Source organism: Pungitius pungitius, chromosome 1 (genome assembly GCF_949316345.1).
Source record: "Pungitius pungitius chromosome 1, fPunPun2.1, whole genome shotgun sequence".
In the NCBI taxonomy this organism is placed as follows: Eukaryota; Metazoa; Chordata; class Actinopteri; order Perciformes; family Gasterosteidae; genus Pungitius; species Pungitius pungitius.
Genome location: NC_084900.1, coordinates 34,244,862 through 34,269,528, shown reverse-complemented (window position 1 = coordinate 34,269,528; position 24,667 = coordinate 34,244,862). Strand labels below are relative to the sequence as shown.

The 24,667-nt window shown below is 48.5% G+C and overlaps 3 protein-coding genes across 3 annotated transcripts; all 3 read left to right on the top strand.

The window, feature by feature from the left end:
• Nucleotides 1-774: 774 nt before the first annotated feature.
• On the top strand, nucleotides 775-5,929 carry peds1 (plasmanylethanolamine desaturase 1). Its single transcript, XM_037478432.2, has 6 exons — nucleotides 775-1,040; nucleotides 1,697-1,816; nucleotides 1,979-2,070; nucleotides 2,154-2,298; nucleotides 2,400-2,612; nucleotides 2,727-5,929. Exons 1-6 carry the CDS (start codon nucleotides 905-907, stop codon nucleotides 2,846-2,848), a joined length of 828 nt encoding a protein of 275 aa, XP_037334329.1. The 5' UTR covers nucleotides 775-904; the 3' UTR covers nucleotides 2,849-5,929.
• Nucleotides 5,930-6,325: 396 nt separating this feature from the next.
• LOC119206803 (ubiquitin-conjugating enzyme E2 variant 2-like) lies at nucleotides 6,326-9,222 on the top strand. The gene is made up of 4 exons (XM_037457584.2): nucleotides 6,326-6,409; nucleotides 7,273-7,421; nucleotides 7,762-7,887; nucleotides 8,603-9,222. The coding sequence occupies exons 1-4, from the start codon at nucleotides 6,388-6,390 to the stop codon at nucleotides 8,747-8,749; spliced, it is 444 nt and encodes a 147-aa protein (XP_037313481.1). The 5' UTR covers nucleotides 6,326-6,387; the 3' UTR covers nucleotides 8,750-9,222.
• An 807-nt stretch (nucleotides 9,223-10,029) lies between these two features.
• Nucleotides 10,030-13,730, top strand: slc52a3 (solute carrier family 52 member 3). Its single transcript, XM_037480901.2, has 4 exons — nucleotides 10,030-10,298; nucleotides 11,102-12,171; nucleotides 12,555-12,678; nucleotides 12,835-13,730. Exons 2-4 carry the CDS (start codon nucleotides 11,159-11,161, stop codon nucleotides 13,045-13,047), a joined length of 1,350 nt encoding a protein of 449 aa, XP_037336798.2. The 5' UTR covers nucleotides 10,030-10,298; nucleotides 11,102-11,158; the 3' UTR covers nucleotides 13,048-13,730.
• The last annotated feature ends 10,937 nt before the right edge of the window (nucleotides 13,731-24,667 follow it).

Below are 24,667 nucleotides of genomic sequence, written 5' to 3'. Positions count from 1 at the left end.
CCCAATAGTTTAGAATATTGTTATTGTTATTATTAACGTAGTTTTAGATTATCATGAAGGCCCAGGAGCAAAATACATTGCTGTTGGATTAGAAGTATAACCAATCTATGGTCAATACTCTAAACGGTCTCCCCCCAATAATACATGTGATAGTATTTATAGTATTTAAGAGAAATTAATTAAGTAACCAGTTACTCCAGCTGTCAAACACAAAGAAGTTAGTTGACACTAAAGCAAATAGTTCCCTCAGAAAAGTAACTAACGTCACTGAAGTTAGCCAACATTAGCATTAACGCTACCTAACATTAGCCTGCATTCATTCACACCAGAACAAATTAAGCTGCTGCAGCAAGTTTGTCTGTAGTCAAGTTAACGTTTTACTGCTAATGATTATAACTTATATTATATTCGAATTCAAGTAAAAAGTGTGTCCGCTGGTGCTTCGCGGTCAACGCCTCCACCGCCGATGTGTCGTCGAACCTTCGGCCTTTCCCACCTGGTTGAAGCTGCAGCGTCACAGAATGTGACGGGTGACCAATGTCGCTGTTACACCTCCAGGTTGGCTTGTCGGACAGTATGTAAGATGTTATGGAAACAGAAAAAGAAAGAGACAGACAGAGCTCCACCTACTGCACACACAGCGCAGGACCGAGAGCGGCGCGTACACACCACATAGGCCCGGGTGGGGCGAGGAAGTGCAGTCTTTGCCCTCGCAAACCCCGCCCATTGGCCACTACGCTGTCTTTGTAACAATTCTCCTCACGCCGATTGGCCGCCGCGTTCAACGACTTTCACCCGATTGGCTGAAAACGTTACGCTGTCTGTGGGCTGAGCGCTGGATGATTCCGTTGGTTGCTAACTGAGAGAACGGAGGCATTGAAGGGGCTGGGCCCGCAGTGGAGAAATGGCGAGAATGGTTAACGAGAACGGGCGTGGAGTGGAAACACAGACCGTGGAGCCGGAGGCACCGGGCCGCGGTTCGGCCAGATGGGGTCCACAACACGCTGGGGCCAAAGAACTGGCCAATTTATACTCCCCAGGTGAGTCGATCCTCTCACCAGCCTCGTCTCGTGGGCTCGTTTCTCCGCTTCGCCACAAGCGGCAGGCTTCACGTCGCGTAGTTACCAAACAAAACTCGGCAACAAACTGAACATTAAAACCCAACGTAAAATTCTTCCGAGAGGACCCCGTTTGTCTCTTAACTGCTAAACGCTGAATGACACCGAACAACGGGCGGCGGCTCCGTGACTGTCACAGTCCCACTTTTGTTGTCACTCAACAGGAATCATGTGAGAGGGTTGAGGTTGGGTCTGTGTGTTTGAGTCGCACTCGTCTTCTGACGTTTCCGCCGCCCCCCCCCCCCCGTCAGGCAAAGGGTTGGAAGAGCATCCTGCTCCTGCTGCCGTGACCTTTTCCTAACAGTGTTATTTCTGTGCCCATAGACCGTAGCTCACGTCCCAACCCGTAGCCTCCCCGTTTTTTTGAGTTGTGAGATGTGGACAGGTATTTCTGGTCACGTGACAAGGCAAAGTGAAGCGTCTGATGGTTCATCATGTGGCCTAGTTTACTAATCTTGGCAACGTTTTGGTTTGGGACATCGTGTTCACCGGTAGCTTTATCAGCACCTCTGCTCACGTGTTGCATCACACTAAGACGTCTGCTTGTGTTTTTCCCCCCTTTTTTTTTTTTTTTGAAGGCAAAAGATGTCAAGAGTGGATATCTGTCGTCCTCTGCTTCTCTCTCATGGCCTTCAATTTCATTCACCTTCTTGCCAATTTCCACCTGGGACATCTGTGGTACATCCTGGTGAGCATTGGTGAGTGTCTGCGTCTAATGGTTTCCAGTCGCATCGTCACTGGTTGATGAGTTCTGTCATCTGTTAGCAACAGAACTCCTCAACCACTCTTTTAGCTTATTTTAAGAAAGTGTTCTCACCCTTTTCTCCTGGTTCTGTTCTGCTCCTCAAACTCCTCTTCAGTGGCCGGAATTCTCACGGCGGACTTTGCATCGGGACTGGTTCACTGGGGCGCTGATACGTGGGGGTCAGTGGATTTACCCATCTTTGGAAAGGTATCCTATCCATTTGTTTATACTCTTAATGATCTTTTTGGGGGGGTGGGGCATTTCCTGCATTCACATTTCATGTTTTTCAGGCCTTTATACGGCCATTCCGAGAGCACCACATCGACCCCACGGCCATTACCCGCCACGACTTCATTGAGACCAATGGCGACAACTGCATGCTGACCATCGTCCCTCTAGCAAACATGGCCTACAGCTTCCTCACCCTCGCCCCAGGTGAGCCTCCTCCCAACAACCAAGAGTCCGATTTTCTACTACACCGTTCCTGTGTGGATCTGCACACACTAAACCCACTCCTCTCTGTGTCCCCTTGGCAGCTGAGATCTACCGTTCCTACGCCTGGTACTGCTACTTGTTCGCATTAGCCATCTTTGTGACCCTGACCAACCAGATTCACAAGTGGTCGCACACGTACTTCGGCCTGCCCCGCTGGGTGGTGTTCCTGCAGGACTGCCAGGTCATCCTCCCCCGCAAGCACCACCGCGTCCACCACGTCTCCCCCCACGAGACGTACTTCTGCATCACCACAGGTTGGCCTTCACTCTCTCTCTCTCTCTCCGGGCCGATCGGGTTCCAGTCGGCTTGTAAATGGCGTTCTGAAGCTTATGGGCAGACCGGTCAGTGAGCTGTGTCCTCTCCTCCAGGTTGGCTGAACCACCCTCTGGAAAAGCTGGGTTTCTGGAGGAACCTGGAGGATCTGATCCAGGGTGTCACCGGAGAGAAGCCCCGGGCGGACGACTTGAAATGGGCTCAAAAAGTCAAGTAACGCCGCTGGCTAACTGCACCCTACCTCAGAAGACCCGGGCCCTGCCCAGGCTTCTCACCCCCCCCCCTCCCTACCCCCCTCCCTACCCCCCCCTTTGCCTCGCACGAACTGTAATCTATAGAAAGGAAAAACTAACTCTTTCTGATGCCATAGCTTTACGTCTTGCACATTGTCTGTTTTTCAAGAGGGCTCCGTTGAAGGGATTTTTCATTCCTCATTTCAAAAAGCAATACATCCTAAACTCTCTTCACTTTGTTTGAGCTCGTTTGCAAAGGACGTTTGCTGATCGGATACTTAATAGTCGGATACAGGTGATCTATAAATCCTTTCCAAGGAGATTAAAAGATTTCCCTCATGTCCAAATGTCACGCTATCTCAGAAAAGAATACTTGAAAGAGCGAACTCGTCTGTTCACTGTAGAGTGGATGAAGCGCGTTCTATTTAGCACTGCGTTTTAGTATCACTGTCAAGTCTTTGCTCCACCTCATCATCTGGATGTGCAAGTAATGCGAGTGTTTTACGACCACGGATCGTAGCAGGGCTGGTAACGACTTATTGGATGCTTTACTAATGCTAAAAAACAACATTGGAGTTTGGCTGCAAGCTTTTGGGGCAGTTGTTACTTAAAAGCCAAATCCTCCCTCCGGGATGCTAAATGACACATCTGACAGCTCAGAGAACGGGTTTTAGCTTAAACAACCAAAAACAACCAACCAAATTGCTGTCAGATCCGAAGCAGGCATTTTGATTGGAATTTCTTGTGTTCTGGGGCCACTGGAACCGTCTGCTTTCCCGTCTTTGACAATTGAGGTCATTTGATCCTGGAAAAGTGGCATCAAAATGTGTGTTACTGTCGTCTACATCGATGCCAGGCCCTTAGAAATGGAATGAAATGTATCACGTTGTTCTGCCGAGTCAGCCTTGCCCGACCGACTTGTCTTCTCGATGACCGTGTGTCTTCTGAAAAGCCTCTTTTTAGCGTTGATTTCACTCCTTATGAATGAACAAACAGGTTTGCAGGAAAGCAGCAGACACTTGAGCAGCCTTACTCACCACACCTGCAGTACATGTAACCCTGTCTTTTTTTTTTTTTTTTTTTTTAATCCTCGTTTTGTTTCATTTACAGCACGTCTTTTATGTTGTGCAACTGCGATTTCTGTCTTTCTGGGATCTGTGGCCTAGTTGGTCAGGGACGGATACTCAAAAGTAACATTGTTTTCGCTCCTCATGTCCCGCTATTCTGCTGCGAGGTGCGAAGGATCCGTCGTTCCCCGTGAGGGATGAATGCGTGCAAACTGTGGCGACTCGGCGAGGCCGCTTGGATCTTCGCTCACTGCTTCCGATCCAGGGATTTCTTCCCTTTTAGAGATTAGGTTAATTGATTCGTCTGGGAGATTCTTAAAAAAAAAAAAAAAAAACCCATTTTAAATGCTTTAGTCTGCAGTTTGTAAATGTATGTTGCGGCGAATAACTATGCAGTGTATTACGAGGCCCAGAACCATATGTCTTAACTCATCTGATTTAGGTTAAAATGCCTTTCTTTTTCTACTAGTTAACACATAGTCTGCATTTTAGTTGGAAAATGGGAGCTTAAAACGTACTGTACTAACTAAGCTACACAAATGTAAGAACGCGTGTGTACAACATGTGACGTTCTGGGTCACCAGCTTCCTGTTTGAGTTTGTGTACAGAAAACAATGGCTAGTTGGCTTTGGGCTTTTTTTCCCCCAACAAGGTCAGTTTTGCTGCTTTTAAAAGATTACCCAAAATCTGGACCAAGTAGTTCCAGGGTTGGAACTATCAAAATGTTACCTAATAAATCGTTTTCATGCTTAAAACCGTTACGTTTACAAAGTGAAAAGGCTGAATTGGAATTTATTTTGAAGCTCAAATTCTGCTTTTATATGATTTAATATTCCAGTTTCTGAATCCTTCAGACGCAGTTATGTACTTTTTATTCACCGTAGATCAACCGACCCGCAGAAATACACTGCAGATTGCCAAGTGCTTGCTGAGTTTTGTGTGATTGTGTAATATGTGCTGGTAAAGGGATGCTTTTACCTGCCACTGCATCTGGTCAAGGCTTGTGTAGAAGTGCTTAGCTTTTAAAAAAACAAAATTAGCCAATATACATAGTTTGAGAAATTCGCATCAATATTGACGGACAACTTATTTTATGAATAGCAGTTAGCTTTACTCAATGTTTTGGACCTTCAGCACATTCATTTTTGTTATAATATAAAACATTTTTTTTAACCAATATCAAAGGATATTGGTTAGAACTACTAGACATGCCAGAATTACTTTATAAGTTGGACAACATTGCAATAAATATCTAATCCTCCATGTAACATTGTTAACCTGGAGGCTGGCCATAATCTTTTTGTTCTAGTTCTGCCTGTGAATTTAGATCTAACATGCATTCAGTTATTCACCATTCTTATTCTCCAGATGATCTTGGGAATGTGTTTAGGTGGGTTATTATAGAATTGTGATAAGTAAAGCTGATTATTTTCCAGTCTGTTGGCCCAAATAGCTTAATTATTGAAATACATCATTGGTTCTATTGAAACCTCTAATCAGTAAAGCAACCACAGCCTCTTCTTATTAAGGTAGAATTTTTGATAAAGTGGTCTGTTTTTTGTTTTCTTTTAGAGTGTCAGTGAGTTTGAAGGGTATGAAGTGAAACCGTTATAAAACTAAATGTTTTCTCATTCAAAATTTGTGAACATGAAGGAATTTGTTGGTAAGTGGGGTGGCCGGTTCTTTGTTTTAAAATCACTTTTGTAATGGTTCCTCCTTGAACTTATTGAATTGCCTTATCCTCTTTTCTGACTAATTCAGTGTTCTTGCCGCCAAAGTAGAAACCCCCAACTTTAATTTGCCCTTTGCCTCTGATTTCTTCTGAGGTCAAACCCATATTTCATGGATGTTGCAGTAGGTTATGGATGCTGGTGGTGATGGAGTCTTTGATATCAGAATAATGCCTTGATGCCTTTTTGTTGTCTTCCATTCAGGAGACTCACAATGTATATATTAAACTGTATTTATAAATGAACTAAATAAAATATTGATAATTACTACTGCCTGTTTCTCTAGTTACATTCTCTCTGGATTGCATTCATACTTAAAAAACATCTTTACAGACATACTTGACAATATATTGGTATTATTATGAATATTCTCTAAATATGTATTCTCAAAGTTGTTCCAATATTTACAGTGCACTAATCTATAAGCAACCCCACTTAGACTAATGCTCCATACTGTGGTAATATGTTGGCATTGTATATATTTCGGCATGTTCTTCCTGCTTTTAATCGGTTTTGACTTCACAATCTACGCAGCCTCTAATATGTTGAAAGATAAATAAAAGCCCGCGGGTCGATGTTTTCTATGAACATAACCGTCCAGGCCCGGTACCGATTGTCTGACTCGCCACAGGGACAACAAAAGAAGCGATGCGCTGCGTATGTTCCACGCGCACGCACACACACAAGCGAACCGACGTGCGCGCTCCCGCTGTGTGAAGCGACAAGATGGCGGTCGCCGCCGGATCAGGTAAATGTACAAGAGAAATATATCACAACCGCAGAGTAGATTAACGGCCGAATTAAATACCCCGATGTGACTGTCAAATATTAAATATCTAGTGACGCGCGAGCTGTGTAGAAATATGCAAGCTAACGCAAAGTTGGAGGTTCTGTAGGCAATGAATAGGAAGCGATGTTATTAGCTAAGCTAACGTTACTTGAGTTAGACGGGTAACTGTCGATAACGGCGTTTTATGTCGGCTAGGCAGCCACGCAGCACCAATCATGTGTTCATCCTCTCAAACTCTAGTCAATTTGATCTAATAACGTGAATGATTCCGGCAAGTCCTCACTGGTTAGCGCCGATGCTAGTGAACCACAGCGGCGTAATGTTTTGGCTCAAACCGAGAAACCGTGAAATGTTGTCAACAGATGACGATTTATCTCCTTTGAGCCGGACAGTGTTTAATGTCAACGATGACGCAACGTTTTCCCCGTCGACCTGCGAGCGTCACGCACGGGGCTCGCGAGATGCCGGTGATCCGAGCCTGAACAAACCCGCTGCGCCATCCGCTCGCGTGGCTCGGTCACCCCGCGCGCCACTCCGCATCCCACCGCAGAGGCCGGATGACGCGTCGTCGAAGCCGGATCCCTACATTTTGTGACGCACGAATAACGCTAGTACTTAAAAAAAAAAAAGGCGGAGGATAACCCTGTCAATCAAGGCGTTGCTCGTTCTCCTCTCACCTCCCGCGTGTCTCAAAGTGAGTCACGTGCGCGTGCGCGCTGTAACTGCGAAGTCATCACTGCGGCCAGAAGGCTCGCGCACACTGACCGTTGGACGTGCGCGTGTCTGAGCACATCACCTTGACTGCTTTTGTCCACCAACAGTTGTCAAAGTCCCTCGCAATTTCCGGCTGCTGGAGGAGCTGGAGGAAGGCCAGAAAGGTGTGGGAGATGGCACGGTGAGCTGGGGCCTGGAGGACGACGATGACATGACCCTGACGCATTGGAGAGGAGTGATCCTCGGCCCCCAGAGGGTGAGTGGGGGCTGGGGGGTGACTTGCACAGGGACTGGGCCATGTTAGTAGCTTAAAGAGGTGAACAGATATCGACGCGTTAAGAAAGCCCCATGAAGCACGGTCCTAAGACTGAACGTCACAATTGCTTACTTTTTTTTTTTTAAAGTGCTGAATGCAGTATGTAGTGCAGCTCAATATTAAACTCTAAAGAACTAGACAACGACTTGGTACTGCAAGGACTTTTATCAGAGCACTGCAGTAATTGCAATAATGAATTCCTGTATATCTTTTTTTGTAATTGTCCTAACTGTGATTTAGCATTTTGTCCCCTGACCTCTCTCTGCGTCTCTGTCCACAGACGAGCTTTGAAAACAGGATGTACAATCTGAAAGTTGTATGTGGGCCAGAATACCCGGAGTCCCCACCGTTTGTCAAATTTGTGACAAAGATAAACTTGAATGGCGTGCACACCTCCAGCGGCGAGGTACGTTCGACACAGAGATCGCTCCACTTTGGGGGGGTGGGGGGGGGGGGGGGCTTATGCTCTTTCGAAAGAGGAAATGATCCTGTTCTTGTTGGACGGATGAACACATTAAGAGAAAGAACACAATTTAGTTCATGCATATTTTCTAATATTATAGTGTGCCTGCAGCGCGTAAAGTGTAACACATCTCGAATGGCGTGAGTCTAAATTAGTGAAGAGGAAGACCGTCATCCTGCTCTGTAGACCGGTTCAGGGCAGATAAGAACATTTCCTGTTCCAAGTCTCGCTTCGTGGCCCCCAATGCAACCATTACATGAACTCTAAGGAACCTTAATTTCACTTAAACTGTAGTATGTCCATGACTTGTGAGTTAGAATCCCAGAAAATATCATTTAAGGCCAACATGATCTCCCCCAGGAGGGATTGGAGAACATTAACTTCTTTTTTTCATTGGCTTTGGCAGTGGTTGCTTAAAAGTGGTTCAAATGTGGCAGTGCCCGGTTCTTTTTTTGTTTACCACGTTATATCAAAATGGGCTTTTAAAAACCAACCACAGATGGAGGACAATACAATTTAAATTTTGTATGCCATTAAGGAGGATTGTGGTCATTGAGGAAGTAAGAGTTAAGATATGTTGTATCATAGACCAGATATTTCCTTCTGGTTTGTGGTGTAGAATTCCTCCACCCATCCTCACTGGTTGTCTGACCTGCAGGTGGACGTGAATGCGGTGACTGCACTGGCCAAGTGGCAGAACTCCTACAGTATCCGGATGGTGCTGCTGGAGCTGCGACGGCTCATGACCTGCAAGGAGAACACGAAGCTTCCTCAGCCGCCCGAGGGCCAGATCTACAACAACTGAGCGCCTGCTTCTTCTGCCTCCATCGCCCCCTCTACTCTGTTTTTGTTTTGCTTTCATCTCTTTATCTCCGCCATGTGACATCCTGTCTCATGCCAACACCTTGACTGAGCGCGCACACACACACGCACACACACACACACACAATCAAACAGCGGAACATGAGGTCCAGATGAATACATGCAAACACACATTTATCAGTACACACACCCAGCAGAAGACCTGAAAGGTAACAAGTACAGGCAAATCTACATACACATACAGACACACTTGAGCATCCATGAAAGTCACCCCCCCCCCCCCCTCCCCCCTCACTGGAGGTCTGGGTGGACTCGATGTGACGAGGCACGTGGTGTCCTCAGTCCACACCAGATGTGATCGTTTGAATACTGTACATGTTACTAATCTTTCTTTTTGTATTATTATTTGTTAAAAATGCAGATTGTACAATAACATAAATAATCTTATTGAGTGTACCTCCTTTGTGTTTTGACCTTTCATAACATAAAAAAATGGCCACTTAACATAGTTGCGCGTCGCTCACTAAAAGGGCCACTAAATAATCTTTGTTGCCCCCAACGTACCCCATAAGTATGATCATGTGACCAGATCTCTATACTTGAATTTCAAAAGTCCACATGCAAGAAAGTTAATTTTTTTGGCGTCATGAAAATAACTATTTGGATGAATAGTGACTGGATGCGTGGGGGATGAGTTTAAGTGTAAGTGAAAAGCAGAACTGAGAATGAGTGAGGCAAAGAACAATAGACATGAACAACTTAGATAACGAGCACAGAGGACACCACGTTATGCCAAAGCAGACAATATTTTTAGATTTCACAACATCTTCAACATTACTGCAACAACTGCATTCCATTCAGATGAGCCTGTTATTGATGCAGGTTTACTGGGACACAGCATCTATGCTCAAGTAATGGCTAAAATAAGTGCCTTGAAATGGGCCGGCTTTTCAACTGTGACACATCAAAATGTCCACTGGGAGGGGGGAGGGGGGGGGGGGGGAGCCTGTTAAAGCAGTTATAAGAATCAAATGAATAACATCAACTGTAAATACTGATCTCACTTGGTTAAAGCGGCAGATGAAGAGGGTTTTTACACTTTTGATCACATAGCGGGGATGAAGACGCTGCTGTGTGCGAGTGATCCCTCACGTCTCAGTGCCACAGTCACCCGGGGCCAGCAGGGGGCACTGCAGGCTATGGAAACTCAAAAACAACACTGCAGCAGCACACCTTCTAGTGGGGTGTGGGGGGGGGGGGGGGGAATGTATGCCAGATAAAATGTCAAGGGAACCTTGAAGTGTTTCGGCCCTGATTTGACCTAATAAGAGGTGGGTGCAGTCCTGAAAGCTCAACAGATAAAGACGCTGCCCACTTGTTATCCAGTGGAGCCAGCGGAGTGGACTCTGACCTACCCACAAGCCCCATGTGATCCTCCTCAGTGTGCGTGCATGCAACAACACGTCTGCCGCTGACCCCTACGCGTGATGACAGCGAGCCGTGTCCAGCGCCTCCAGGGACCGAAGGCACTCGTGAGTACTTTCCCCTGTCGAAGCAGGCGGGTTATTTGATGAGTCGGATCACAAGTGAGCGTTTGTGGTAAACTCCGTTCTTCCAAAAGCCAGAGGATCTGTGTGAGGAACACACTTTTCTTTCAGTGATTGCATTTGTCAAAAGACATAATACAGCGGATGTTTGAGACAGAGAGGAGCTCCTCTATCCGACGTGGAAAACATTTACTGTGTTGTTTTTTTGCACATCATCACGAGGTTCCCCGCATTCCTCCTCAGGGTAAAAAGGGGATGTGAAAATGGCCTCAGCTGCTTCGGACATGCGAGGCGTGATCTTAGGTGACAGTTTTTCTGTCGGTAGAGACTTGACTTCCGACTGGATTTATCTACCAAAGGAAGAAACGTGACCTTGACGCGTTGCCTTAATGCACATGAGCTGTCAGGCGTTACTGATAACGGCGGAGGGACTCTCGTTGGCCTCGGTGCACATTTGCTCTCGTGGATTATCGGGTGATTTACGATCTGCCGACGAGCAACAATTATGCAACGCTGGAATGTATCGTCTCATGCTGCCTTACACCCTGCTGGAGGGAAACGTAGTGTTTCTCCACCACGTGACTACTTTCATTTGACATTTCATTTGTTCTTTGTTCCCCCCTTCCCTCCCCCCCATTAACCCGGGCCCTCTGTGGTTCCTCCTGCCTCTCCCCTCCCGTCGCTTTCTTTTTGCACCTTCAGCGCCTCCCACATTGCTCATTCGTGCCAACTTGAATGGAAATGACTTGACACGGTTCTGCTTTGGTGCTCCTGACCTTCGTCTCTAGGCCTGACACGCAGCGGAGGGGGAACCATCTTCTCCTTTCACCCTCGCCTTGGACCCCATGGCTCTGCTCGTGCACCTGCTGGCCTGCGCCTTCGGCCTGGGCTCCTGGGTGGCGGTGAACGGCCTGTGGGTGGAGCTGCCGCTCGTGGTCAACACTCTGCCGGAGGGCTGGGACCTCCCGTCCTACCTGACGGTCATCGTCCAGCTGGCCAACGTGGGGCCTCTGCTGGTCACCCTCATGCACAGGCTGCGCCCGGGTCGCCTCAAGGAGCCGGTCATCATCTACTGCATCCTCTCCATCGGCGTCCTCTCCTGCGTCCTGCTCGCCTTCTTCTGGGACAAGACCACGGTGGTGGCGGGGGCGAGGCGTAGCACCGCCTTCTTCGTCATCACCTTCTTCCTCTCTCTGGTGGACTGCACCTCCTCGGTCACCTTCCTGCCCTTCATGATGCAGCTCCCGGCGAACTACATCACCACGTACTTCATCGGCGAGGGGCTGAGCGGATTCATCCCCGGCGTGGTCGCCCTGGCGCAGAGTGTGGGCGTCGCCAAGTGTGTGAACTCGTCTCAGGGCGCAGGGAACCACACGGACGGCGGATCGTGGTCACCGCACACGGAGTATCTCCCTCCCAACTTTTCCACGCAGGTGTTTTTCGTCCTCCTCGCCGCGATGATGTGCGTGAGCCTGGCCGCCTTCGCCGCACTCAACCGGCTCCCCCGGACGTTCGATCTGTCCACCGAAAACCTCGTGCCAGACGCCGTGGCGTCCGTCTGCTCCGGTCTGGAGAACCCCGGTGCAGAGACTGCCGGAGAGGGCGTGAAATGCCCGGGGGAGGCGGTGGCGGCGGCCCGGAGGGAGCCTCTGTCGGCCAGCCCGAAACATTCGGTGTACCAGCTGACCTTCATCTACTTCATGGTGGTGTGGGTTAACTGCGCAACTAACGGCGTGCTGCCCTCCGTGCAGACGTACTCCAGCAAGTCCTACGGGAACCTGGCCTATCACCTCTCTGCTGCCCTGGCATCAGTGGCCAACCCGGTGGCTTGCACCATCGCAATGTTCTTCCAAAACAGGTGAACAGATCTGGGATGGATTAAGGTTTCCCAGGGCCCTCGTTGTGTCCCAGACGAGACATTTATTCAGAAACCCTTTAACATTTGGGATAATACTCAAAACCCCAAAATAGGGATGGTCATTTTTTGATGAATCTATAGCTAACAATTCGCAACAATTCAATTTCATTTAATTTTTTTACTTGCATTAAACAAACATAGACATAGACAGAAAGCAACCCGCACTAATTTGTCTTGTGGAAATGTAAAGCTCAGGTACAGAGACACAAGAGACACCTGTATTGGGTCGGAGAAGCTGTTGCGATACTAAAAATCCATCAAACTATCCTTTCGAAAGAGAACTTATCTTTTCTCTCGCAGTTTATTCTTCTGTTTGTCTTCAGGTCGCTGGCGTTCCTCGGCGTGATGACGGCACTGGGGACGGGATTCGGCAGCTACAACATGGCGATGGCAGCTATGAGTCCCTGTCCTTTGCTTCAAGGGTCTGTGGCGGGGGAGATGATCATTGTAAGCGACACACAAAAAGACCCGAACACATTTCTCTGTGGCTTTATTGGCGAAATGCACGGGTCAAAGTTCCACACGAAACACCTTGTTGCTCTCATAACTGATGACGTAAAACCCGTTTGGGCCATTAACGCGGCATCCTGACTCTCCCCCCAGGTGCTCTCCTGGCTCTTCTTCACGGGGACACTGTCGTACGTCAAAGTGATGGTTGGTGTCATCCTGAGAGACCGCAGCCACAGCGCCCTGGTCTGGTGCGGAGCAGCGGCGCAGGTGGGCTCCCTCGTGGGCTCGCTCGCCATGTTCCCTCTGGTCAACGTCTACCCGCTGTTCAAGTCGGGGGACTTCTGCAGCACCCGATGTCCTTCGTGATGGTCAATCCAGAGGAGTCTGGAGCTGAAGGAGTACGCTGTGTGCTCATTCAGAGGTGCGATGAGAAGATCTGCCCGCTAGAGGCGGGAGTCCGTTACTTAGCTTAGCATTAAGACGAGAGGAAACTGCTAGCTTGACTCTGTTAAATGTAAAACATTGAGGGAGAAGCACCTCTGCAGATCATCTTCTTAACGACCACTACAGTTTGTGTGTGTTTTTTGGTTTTATTTGCAGGGGTTGGTATGTCGATTTCAGTCAGGTTCATTGTTTCCCTGTTTTTCAGTGCTAATGCTAAGCTAACCCGCTGCCGGTTCTACAGCTTAATACACAGTTTAACAATACAAGAATGGACTCAATCTTTTATTCTAAAAAGTATTATATAACATAGAACCCCTTAGAGGTTCTCATCTTGGACCGAGAGTCTGTTATTTCCAGTCGTTTGGTAAAGAAAGGATGGTTGAAAACTTTTAAAGCGTGTTAAAGTCATTTCATAAACAGTGATGGAAAATGCTATTAAAGTATTCAAATGAAATCTTAACAAAGTGACACACCTGTAGGGAGCTCTTTCATCCAGTGGTTTCAGAGCATTGCACCAATCATGGAGCTGCTATCTTATTTCCCCACTAGATGGCGCAAGCACACTTCTGTGTATTAAAACGCACAAATCCTGATCACGACGCACATCTACACAGCGCACTTGACCGGATGAAGTGCAGTTACTGGAAAGTAACAAAGTCAATTTGGAACTACGGTTTAATTATTTAAGCACACACAAATGTTTGCATTGTGGTACATTTAGGATCATCGTCCACCACCTCTGAAAAAAAAGTCTAGCTTAATTTTTGAATCAAAGTGACCGTTGTAAGTCACCATGTTATGGTCCACTTATCGTAATTTACTGCACATTTGTGAGTCTTGAATTAACGGCGCTCAAACACGGACTTAAATGCTTTCTATTGTAAACCAGCCACAGAATAAATATCGGCTACAGGTCGTGAAAACGGCGACAACAAACAAACAGAAAGGAGAGAGGAACAGCCGAGAGAAGCCAGACGCATCCTGGTGTCTGGTCCGAGCGCCCCCCCCCCCGTCATCCTGATCAGAGATGCTTGTGCACATCCTCGGAGGGACGGAGGGACGCCGGTCATCCATGGGAACCAGAGAGTGCTTTCCCATCAGCAGCTGTTCCTCCTCCCTGCCCCCTTGCCCTTCAGAAGGAGAGCGAGAGGTTCCCCGGCCGGGAGGAGGAGGAGGAGGAGGAGGAGGAGGGCTCTAATTACTGATGCTCAGCGGGGGCCGGTAGCTGTTGCTCCTGCCGCTGGTCACTTGGGAGCTCCCCTGACCCCGACACTGAGTAAAAACAAAAAGATAAGGAGAGGAAAATGGGGCCACAATTAGCCCGGCGTAGCCTCCAGGGCCCGGAATCAGTGGAGGAGAAGCACAGATGGGACTTTCTCACTTGGATTTGTTGAATGTACATTGCGGCGTGTGCGTAAGCCGCACAGAACCACCGCGGATGGATGTTGACGTGGATTTGAGGAATGCCGTTGAATGAAATCACACAAATGTTTTTGTTTTTTTTAATTTAAAAAAATATTTTGGTCTTGAAATGAAATAGAAATCGCAGATTAGGCTCATTGAGCGAGTACCTGAGGATTGCAACATGACGTTGAATTCTCATTAGCTTCATTAGCCGAATTCCTTGATTGGCTCAGGGCCTTTGTGTGGAGACAAAACAAAGCGGCTAAGAAAAGTGTATCGTTTTCCTGCGGGTGTCAGATGGTCCCATCGCTCCTCCAGCTGGTCAGGAGGGGCCGGGGCCACCTGGATGCTCGGCCCCGGCCCTGTGAGAGATCCTGCGCTCTACCTCCTCCACCATGTGAAGGCTCCGCTTGCTACGCCACAGAGAGGTCCATCTGCTCCCAGAGAGCCCCCCCCCCACCCAACGCCGCTGCTCGACTGTGCCTCTCAGCTAAATGAGCAGCACGTCACATAAAGGGGGGGGGGGGGGGGGTTTGCGGGTCTGCGGAAGGATCTGGGGGGGCTTCACCCTTCCTTCAACTGGGTAAGAGAACAAATTCATGGTGCCAGGAGGGAGATGTATGGATGAATGTTGAGCGAGGGGCGCACACACACACAAAGTAGAGCCGCACTGTGTTTTTGTGCGTTTGCGTGTTTTTGACCCGTAACAAAAAAAAAACAGAGCTTGGCTAGTTCTTAAAATTCGCTTGGGTCAAGCAAATTTCCGACAGATTTCGGCAGCTGACGTTCAGGTGAACAGAACCGCTTGCTGATGCGTGCAGGCCATTCACAGACATGCACAGCTCAGACAGCAGCGCTCTCATCAATTTGCACACACTCGCATACAACCCATCTAATAAATGGCATCCATTTATTTGAAATTGGATGTGACAGCGCAATGTCATTTCACCATAGTGTCTGGGAGCAGACAGCGATGCACATGGGCCCACTCCTCGTTTTCTATCAGCAGGTATTGATGTTGCTTTAATGAAGTGCCTAGCACTCCACCCTAGGAGGAGACAAGTCTGTCAGCATATGTAAATGCTTCCTGCCTGTCATTGTTGTGGAGGGTTCAGGATGGGTCAGCGTAGATTCCCCCTCTGGGAACCCTTTGTTCTGGGGCCCGACTGTGCCACATGAGGGGCCCAATTACTGAGCTGCAGAGCAGGACGGGGGTGCTAACTTGTTACCCTGCCACGGTGAGCTAATTATTACCTCCACACTGCGTGCAGCATCGTGGATGGGTAACAAAGGCTAGTTTTTCTGTAGGCGCCGAGCTTCGAGGTATAAATGCTTCACTTTTCCCAGTTTGCAATGAGACGTTTGACTCGCGTGGATTGGTTTATATTAAAGGTGCCATTATCACAGTCTGGGAAAAGGTCATCCTAATTTCCCGGCCATAAATAGCTCCTGAACTACTTAAATCCCGGCGGAGGTGCTTTGCATTGTCAATGCAAAGGCAATTCACAGGCTACAGACGGCCAGGCACGTAACCTTGATGCGGTGTCGAGGAGATGATTTATGAAATCCCGCTCCGCCGGTCCCGACCCGGCCCATATGGCCCGAGCAAACGCGCACTCGCCGAATTATCATTCACATCATGACACCTCGACGGGCCTTTGTCCCCGGCATCTGATGAGATATTGGCAGCCTGTTTCTCATCAAGGAGTGCGAGGGATCTGCCAGGTTTTACCCCGGGGGTGGGGGGGGGGTGGGGGGGTTGAGCCACGAGGTGTTTTAGCTGACGCGCCAAACGATGTTTCACCGCCGAGGCCGGTGAGCGTACACGGAGGTGCTGGGTGGAGGTGTAAAAGCCAGCCGAGCAGCAGGTGCATTAGCAGGAGTGTTTTAGAGGGTAAATTAAAGGGTGTATTTTAGGTCAAAATACCAAACCCACCTTCCTTCCTTGCTATTAGCCCCCTCCCTTCCTCCCTCTTACACGCAGCCCCATTCATCTCCTTCTCCCCACCCCCCCAGTGACCAGTTGCCCAGCTGCTCGGGGCTACCGGTCCCCCCCCCCCCCCCTCTCGTGTGTGGGGCCAGTCAAGTGGAAAATGGCTGCTACCGAGAGAGCCCACTTTAGAGAGCCATCATCCTTTGAAGGGGCCTGATGGCCTTTGACAGCCACAGTGTTAACACGGAGCCCACACCAACACGCCGCCGCCATTATCGTGTTTACTAAAGCAAGAGGAGAGGGGATCAAGGAGAGACCCCCGTTGGTTGATGTTTGAGGCCGGGGGTAGCGGGTTGGGGGGGTGGGCGCTCGTCTGAGCCGCGTTGTGGGGAAACACGGCGCGGGATCACTCGCAGCCAGGTGGAGGTTGCGCGTCTCGGCGCGTCAGTCGAGCTTTTGGCGAACAGGTGGCGATATGATTGGTTCGTCTCAACGCTCTCCCCGCACTTCACACGGCGAAATCACGGCCCGCGGAAAACACTTGTTCACGTCACCAAAGGTCTCGCTTTCTCAGACATTTGAGAAAGAGGCCGAACGGTATCAAGTGTCTTGAAACAGAGAAAAGAGGGCGAACATCTGTGTACGGAGAGCAGTGCGTTGGTTTCAATCATATCATCACTTTTCATTTGTGGTACATAAAAAGTACTTAATATGAATCGAAACCTCGTAACCTCATCATGGAGAAATCAAAGCAGAATGAACATCGAGATGAGGAGGAGGGCTCTGTGATCGGAAAGGAACCCGCCGGACGGGTTTCTCTTTGGCAGGCGAGCCCCCGTCGGGAGTTAAATGAAGGGCTCTCCACACAAAAATGCAGCACGCGTCGGACGGGAGACGCCGGCGCTGTCCCCCGGCCCGCAGGTGCTGATTGCGTTCGCACTTTATGCAAAAAGGACCCTTTCAAAAAATACTGGGAGATATGATGAATGTACACCGGAGGACGGGCGGCATGGCGGGCTATTAGAAGAGTGTCCTTGGCCCGTGGAGGACTTCTATTTCAAATCAGAGCTGTACGACGCCGCTCGTGTTACCTGCACCCGCCCCCTCCCACCTGCTGGCAGTTTACCCCGTGTGTACCTGGGTTTCCTCTCAGGTGAGTTCAGCTTCGGGCCTCTGGGTGTCTCGGCCTGGTTCTCAGCTCCGTTCCTTCAGTCTCTGACGAGCCGAGAGGCTTCAGAACAGCTGACGCTACTGTTCGACTCTCAAATCTTTTCAATTGAAAGGGTCTCAATCGTCATTTAAAGTCAGCCATTTCACTATATACAGTAAAATAGGTTAACAATAAGCTGAAACTATAACGCGAGGGAAGCAGGGGACAAAGTGCAATAATGCGTCATGATCAAGGTGTCCCGGGGGACAATTGTCTCTCTCTTTTGACGGCGTTTCACAGGACACAATATAAAACGCTGCTCTCGGGGTTTTTGAGAACCAAACCACTTTTAAAAAAAAAAAAAAGAAGAAAACCGATAAATATGCTCATTAGCTGATGCAGTGTGCTCTAATCCACCTTCGACCCGATGCAAAGTGTGCAGCCCAATTTATGGTTGCAGGTTGGATCAGCAGCAGATAAAAGCTGACACCGTTTCATCCGGCCTTGCTCCCCGGCTGGCTCGTCTCCAGCACCGGCCGACTGCTGATCTACGAGCTGCAGCCCCCACCTCCCCCCCCCCACCCCCCCCTCTCTCTCTCTCTCTGCGCGCTCCGGCACATGTTGCTGGAGGACACACGTGGAGCAACAGTGATTTTAACCGCAACAAATGGTGGAGGTATGTCATTATCTGGATTTTCGGTCAGGGGATCAGTACCTGCCACAGATGCCACTGTTTCTCTGCGTCTCCTCGTTTCGTCCCGGGGGGGGGGGGGGAAGGGGGCGAGTACCGCCCGGCGCACTTGAAAAGAGCAGGAGGTGCCTTTGTGTAGACGCACACCTGATCTTAGCAATCAATTGGCAGCGCTACCCTCGCACCAGTCTCCCAGGCTCTGCCTCAAGGCCGTCCATCTGTTGCTGCGAGGCTGTGGGCGGGCGGAGAACAGGTCGGCATCCGTCTGAACGCACACGTGCGTCGGTGCGTGCGTGCGTGTGTGTGTGTGTGCGTGCGTGCGTCAGGAGTGGGAGGCTGCGGAAAAATCTGTGATTTGTGGTCGCGCGCCCGAGGAGCCGCTGCCCCCGGGGGGTGTGGCTCGCTCCCTCCCTCTGTGGTCGTGAAACATGAAACTAATATTTAAAGCGGGGAAAGGTGACAACTGTGACAAGATGCTCGGTGTGTAATTAGCACAAAGATTAGCATTCGAGGGGTGCGGGGTTGGGGGGAGTTTGGATCTATGCGTTCTGAGGAAAGGAGCATGTTGCACCCGTTATCTTCCCTATGAACACATGTAGAGATACGCATGAAGTAAAAGGAAAAAAATGGATGCAGTCTTTCCAACACACCGTAACAACAGATGTTTATATCCTGCCGAGTCGGCATTGTGCGGCTGATCCGACAGCATTAAATACGTATGCGTTGTGTCACTGGACCTCGAGTCTGTAATAAAGAGTTGAGTTTCACACCTTAAAGGGTCTTTTTTATCAGTGCAATTTGATGGGAGAGGAAGAGGAACAACGTAAATGACCACGACAGAAAGACTCTTGTCTCCTATGCTCATCGTGTCTGTTACCAACAGTCTCATTTCTTTCCCTGTGCACACTTAAAAAACAAACATGATGTAAGCCTTCACCTTGAGGGCGGAAGATGAAAATGTTTGGCCTCGACGGACCATAATGTCTCTGAGCGGCGCGCTATAATGAAGAATGTCTGCCTCCACAGATCTCATGGGAAGGAGACTTTTGATACCACTGACCTTGTAAATATTGAACCTTTCTGGTGGATCTGTAACCCGATTCAGGGCCCTTCTGGCCACGAGCAATTGATTAATGATGAAATGATAGCGGAAAAGACGTGAGTTCCGAACGGTTTCCCGTACGCTCTCCCTTGTGATTGTGTTGTACTTGTGTTAAATCTGTGTGACATTTGTTGTTTTTTTTTCTACTCCCTAATGATTCATTTAATTATCTCATACGGACTATCGATCCCTCTCTGAAGGGTTGCGGAGGGCAAAAAAACTGTAATGTGTCGTGTTCTGGCCTCCCTCCACTTTCACAGGATCCACTTCATTACAGGGGATTCGGTGCTGGGGAGAATGTCATATGCTAAGTTGACCTCTGCACGCCTCGCTGGCTCGCCGCCAGTTACGCAAAGGACACGGACGCAGACGCACTCTGTCCGATGACGACAACTGGCAGAGTTCCCGGGCCTTCTGAAACAACTCGAAGCCGCCTTTTTTCCGCACTCATCCCGATGGTGCCGAGCGCGCTCGATGGAGCCTGATGCTGATTCGCTCCTCGAAGGCAGCCTTTTCGGGGAGACTTTTCACAAAGAGTCCAACTGCTGGGAGTGAGGCTTCCGACGCTTATCATTGGGCCGCTGGCTGCGAGGACAGCCAACAATCCCATTGAGAAATTAGCAGGGTCCCCAGTGCTTTCCTCTGCTGTGATGAATAATTCAGCCGGCAGGGTGGACGCAGGTCGAGGAGACCTTGTCGGTGGCGACTGACTCAGCACTCTGCGGCCTGCAGGGTGACACTCTAAACCCCCGAGCGCCGCTTCCTGTTCCCTCCAGAGCAGGCAGCCGCGGCGTTTGGGGTTGGGGTGTTGGGGGGTTGGGGGTGCAAGCTGTGCTTAGTATGGCTATGCTCATCATTGGGATCCCCTTAAAGAGGCTGCCGAGTTGGTCGTGGAGAGCCGCGCTGGCAGTTCTGAGCCACGCGGGAGACTCTCAGCTGTCTAATGGGCCGGAGGAGGATTTCTCCTCCAGATCGATTGCCAAAACGTTGATCCCTCCACAATCAGGTCAAATGTTCATGTCATGAACTTATTTTCACACATTCCTGTTGGTTTGAGACACTGTGGAGCTCTTTATTTAAAAACAAACCCCGATATACTACATATTTCTTTAAGTAAATGTTCTTATATTTACATTTTTCAATATTTTATTTCTGATTCTTGACTTTGACAGTACATGCTCCAGATGATTTTTCTTTTTTTAATTTTTCTATATTTTTCCTATGCCCTAAAAGATTAAAGCAATTTCAGGAAATGTTTTTGGTTCTATTTGGCCTGAAAGACCTAAGGCAACAGTTGTTTCAGTACATTTCCACAAAACAACACAGAGACCAGTTCGTTTGGGGGAAGTCAGAAGCAGGGGAAAGAAAAGCGGGACGTCACAGAGCAGAATCTGCAGAGGACGGACGGATTAACAGTTGGACTCTAAAAGGTCCCAGAGGGTGGAGAGTTTGATTTATTTTTGGGTTGAATCCTCCTCGTTGCTATGTACACTAGCTGCTATACACTACGGTCATTCCCAGACTAAGCGGTCTTAACAAAGGAGTCATTTCAAACCAAATGTGTCCCAATATCAAACTTTGACTAAAGCATTAGAGCTGCAAGACAAAGCGCCAAATAATAATAACACTGCCATAATAACTACCACTGAATACTAGTTTCCACACACCGCTTTGTGCACATGTCAAGCTCATCTTTTCTTCCATTTATTACCCTCATTTTTCTAACACCAATCTTTGTCCTGGAGGATATTTTGGTCCATTCTTTCTTTCTATTGGCTGCCAGTGGAGGAAGGAGACATTTCAGCACAGTGCACAAAAGATGATTCCACATCCAGGGCGTTGCGGCCCCCCTGGGCAGCGTGCGCTCGCCCCTCACGGTTCACAGAGCTCCCTGCAAATATCGGTTTTTATACTGTGAAACAACCTTTGATCTCACAACAAAGCATTCTTGTCAAATGAATGAGTTAAAACGGGGAGGAATAAACACAGAAAGGGCAACTGTGAAGTTTCCCTTTCGTCCTCTTGCTGTTGGTGGGGCGTGTGAGGCCGAGGCTGAGGAAGATTCATTGTTTCAGCTTCTGCTCATTTGGTTACCAACCGGTGCCTTTTAGGGCAGAGCCAAACTCTGTAAATATTACACACTGAATCCCAACGGCTCACATGTAAACGGCTCCTATTCAGGTCTGTGGTCAATTCTTTACACTTTACACTGAAGGGACGACAGCAAAAGAAAGCTCTATTCAGCACTTAGTTATAGTTCATTTAATGGAGCAGTTATTCCAACTCCTGCTCATAAACGTTATTAACTAAACTAACCGTCACAGAGAATTCTCCACTTCCCCTTTAAGTAGTACAAAATGTTATTGTTCTCTCCCACAGAAATGGTGAGGAAATTTGCACCCTGTAAAATGAAGGGTTATTTTCCCCTGCATGGAGATTTAAATCTTGAATGAATTGAAATGCGCTTTGTTACGGCAAAACAAAATGCGTTGTGTGCTCATCTGATGTCACTCTCACAGTTGTCTTTTCAGCCAATGACGTACAATGACACTTTAACTGTACAGTAAACACAACATGATGCTCCAAAAATGTATATATATATATATATATTAACGCCATAGTAACATCAAGTTCAAATCCTGTGTCCCATCTGTTGAGTTATGATAAATATGTGTGAAGGAACCCTGTTTGTGCCCGATTCCTAAAGCTGCACTTAAGCGCTATCCTGTGAGAACGCGGCGGAACCAACGCCAGAAGACGGTTCAGATCTCTCTCGGCAAAAAGCTTGGCAAAGCTCCAAAACGTATTCATTTTCCCCCTCGTCCTCCTGATCCAACAGCGCGGTGATCTGACGCCTCACCTTGAAACACGCGTCATTACAGAAGATAAAGACGCTCTAACTGCTGTTCCACTGTGACTTAAGTATTGGTAGTTTGGCTCTTATTTAAGGGACGACCTTGAAACTGGTTCACTTTCCAATTTCCCCGCGTTATGAATAAAATCGATAAGCACGTAATCGTATTCCACGTGAAAGCCCGTGTTAATCAGACAACGTTAAATTTCCATCTCTCCATCCATCCATTATGTATACCTGCTTATGATAGGCAGAGCGCATCCAGCTCACACCGGGCGGGAGGCGCGGTGCGAGCTGGACCAAGTCCAGCCAATCACAGCCAAGATGACCATGGCGGATTAAACGGACAGTTGTTTGCATCAAATATGTTGCGATGATTCGAAGAGAGCAAACGCATCCTTAAGTGCACATTTTGAATAAAGCAAAAAAAGGAACCGCAGCACTGACTCTGTCTTCCTGCTTTTTGCCCAAATGCATGCTGGGATAGGCTTTAAATATTTTAAGAGGACAGAGGAGCAAGAAGATACCATAATGAGCCTCACACAGGTGATACTGCTGGATAGTTAGCGGTTCTCCAGAATGAAGCCGCAGCACGCTGTCAGCGTGTGAAGAGCACTGCTCTAATTAACGTTCCGAAAGCACACGGTTCTCCGACTCTCGGACTTCTGACAGCTGACTCAATCATTGTGAGCCCAAATCTCCATCGACAAAAACACTGCTGTCAATCTTATGCGAAAAAGAATCAATAATTAGCGGTGTGAAGGGAAAGATTAAAGTGAAAACAGCTTTCTCGCAGACATTAAAAAACATTTCATGGAGAATTCAAACAGGTGTCATACTGGTTTCTGAGAAGCATAAAAAATGACAGGCTACTGAGCCGTAAATAGCACAGCAGACGATGGGAGATTGGCCATATGTCCACTGTGTGTGTGTGTGTGTGTGTGTGTGTGAGTGAGCGCCAGCTACACTGGCTCGGTTTGAGATGGGATTCTTTTGGGAATGTCCCAGTAAAAGCTCCTCTGGGAGACGGAGACGGACTCCACTGCAGCGTCCGATCAGTCCATTCCCGGCCGGCTGGGATGCCGAGAACGCGGCACCGTCTCCCCGGAGGTTTGCCGGCGTTCAAGTTGCGAAGCAGCCGACAGTTTATCGGAGCCATTTGTTAGCCGAGCAATTAGCTGACAATCACGAGAAGGAAACCCCCCCCCCCCCCCCACTGTCGCAGCCGGGAAAACCATTTTGTTTTTATAGGGCAGTGAGTTGAGAGCTGATCCAAAAATGTGATATCAGCTTTAAAGTCATATTTGTGTAGCTCATTACTTCCTAATGTCCCCTCTTCACTCACTACAGAGAGAGGAAAGGCCTTCCTCCCGAGGAGCACACAGCTCCATCTGGGCCAAAGTAATTGGCCCTGCTATTCATATTCAGCAGTGCAACAGCCTCTAGCCATTCATACAGTCACACGTGAACTAGTTACACTGATAACAATCAAAGGACGGGTCCGCCCGGGTGTCAGGGCTTAACAAACCCTTTTTTTCTGATTGAATCTGTCAACATGACCCAAAGACTCTAGAACCAGAAGCAGATGAATCGTTGATGGATCGAGCTACTCCTCGGACTGTGAAGGTGAACCTCGTGTTGTGAGGAACTGCCAGTAATAGAAGCAGCTGCGGCACTTTGAATAAAGAGAGGTGCCCTCCTATCGCCCTAAAGAAAAGCCCGCAGCGGTCCTGACCCCCCCACCCCCCCCCCCACCCCCTTCCATCCCCTAAAATGTATGCGGTGAATCAACAATAACAGTGGCAGCTTACGGTGAATCATTATCACGTTGAATAAATAATTACGGTAAAGTACCAGGGAGCTGTGAGGGCGACGATAATAACACAGCAAGAATGAGCTGGATCCATGTTCGCCATTAACACCATTCCTCACCACCATCAGCCCAGTGGGACGACTGGACAGCCCCCTGCAGTAAAGGTAAGCTGTTACTGGTGTTTTTTCTCTGCACAAAAACACCTATAATTACCTGTGTGATGGAAGAAAGCACCCTTCATCATCTGATCATTCCTCAACAAGATAAATATGGTGGTCAAGGCATTTAGAGACAAATGCTATCCTCTTGGTGGCAGGGATTTGGAGTGGTGTATTTATCATGGTTTGAAGTGGCGTCTGAGTCTAACCAAAGTACTGATTATTCAGAGTGAAGAGGAGCTGCCAGCCATTACCTCCCGGAAAATAACAATGCGAACCCCGCCCCCCCCCCCCCCCCCCCCCCCTGGCCTCTCCCGATGTAGTCTGTCGGAGCTCGTCAGCCGCGGCACCATTCATTCAATCTGAACAAGCGCCGTGCTCCAGGATTCATTCCCCATCTCTTCCTCCCTTTTAGCTCCACTCTCCCTGCTCTGCCT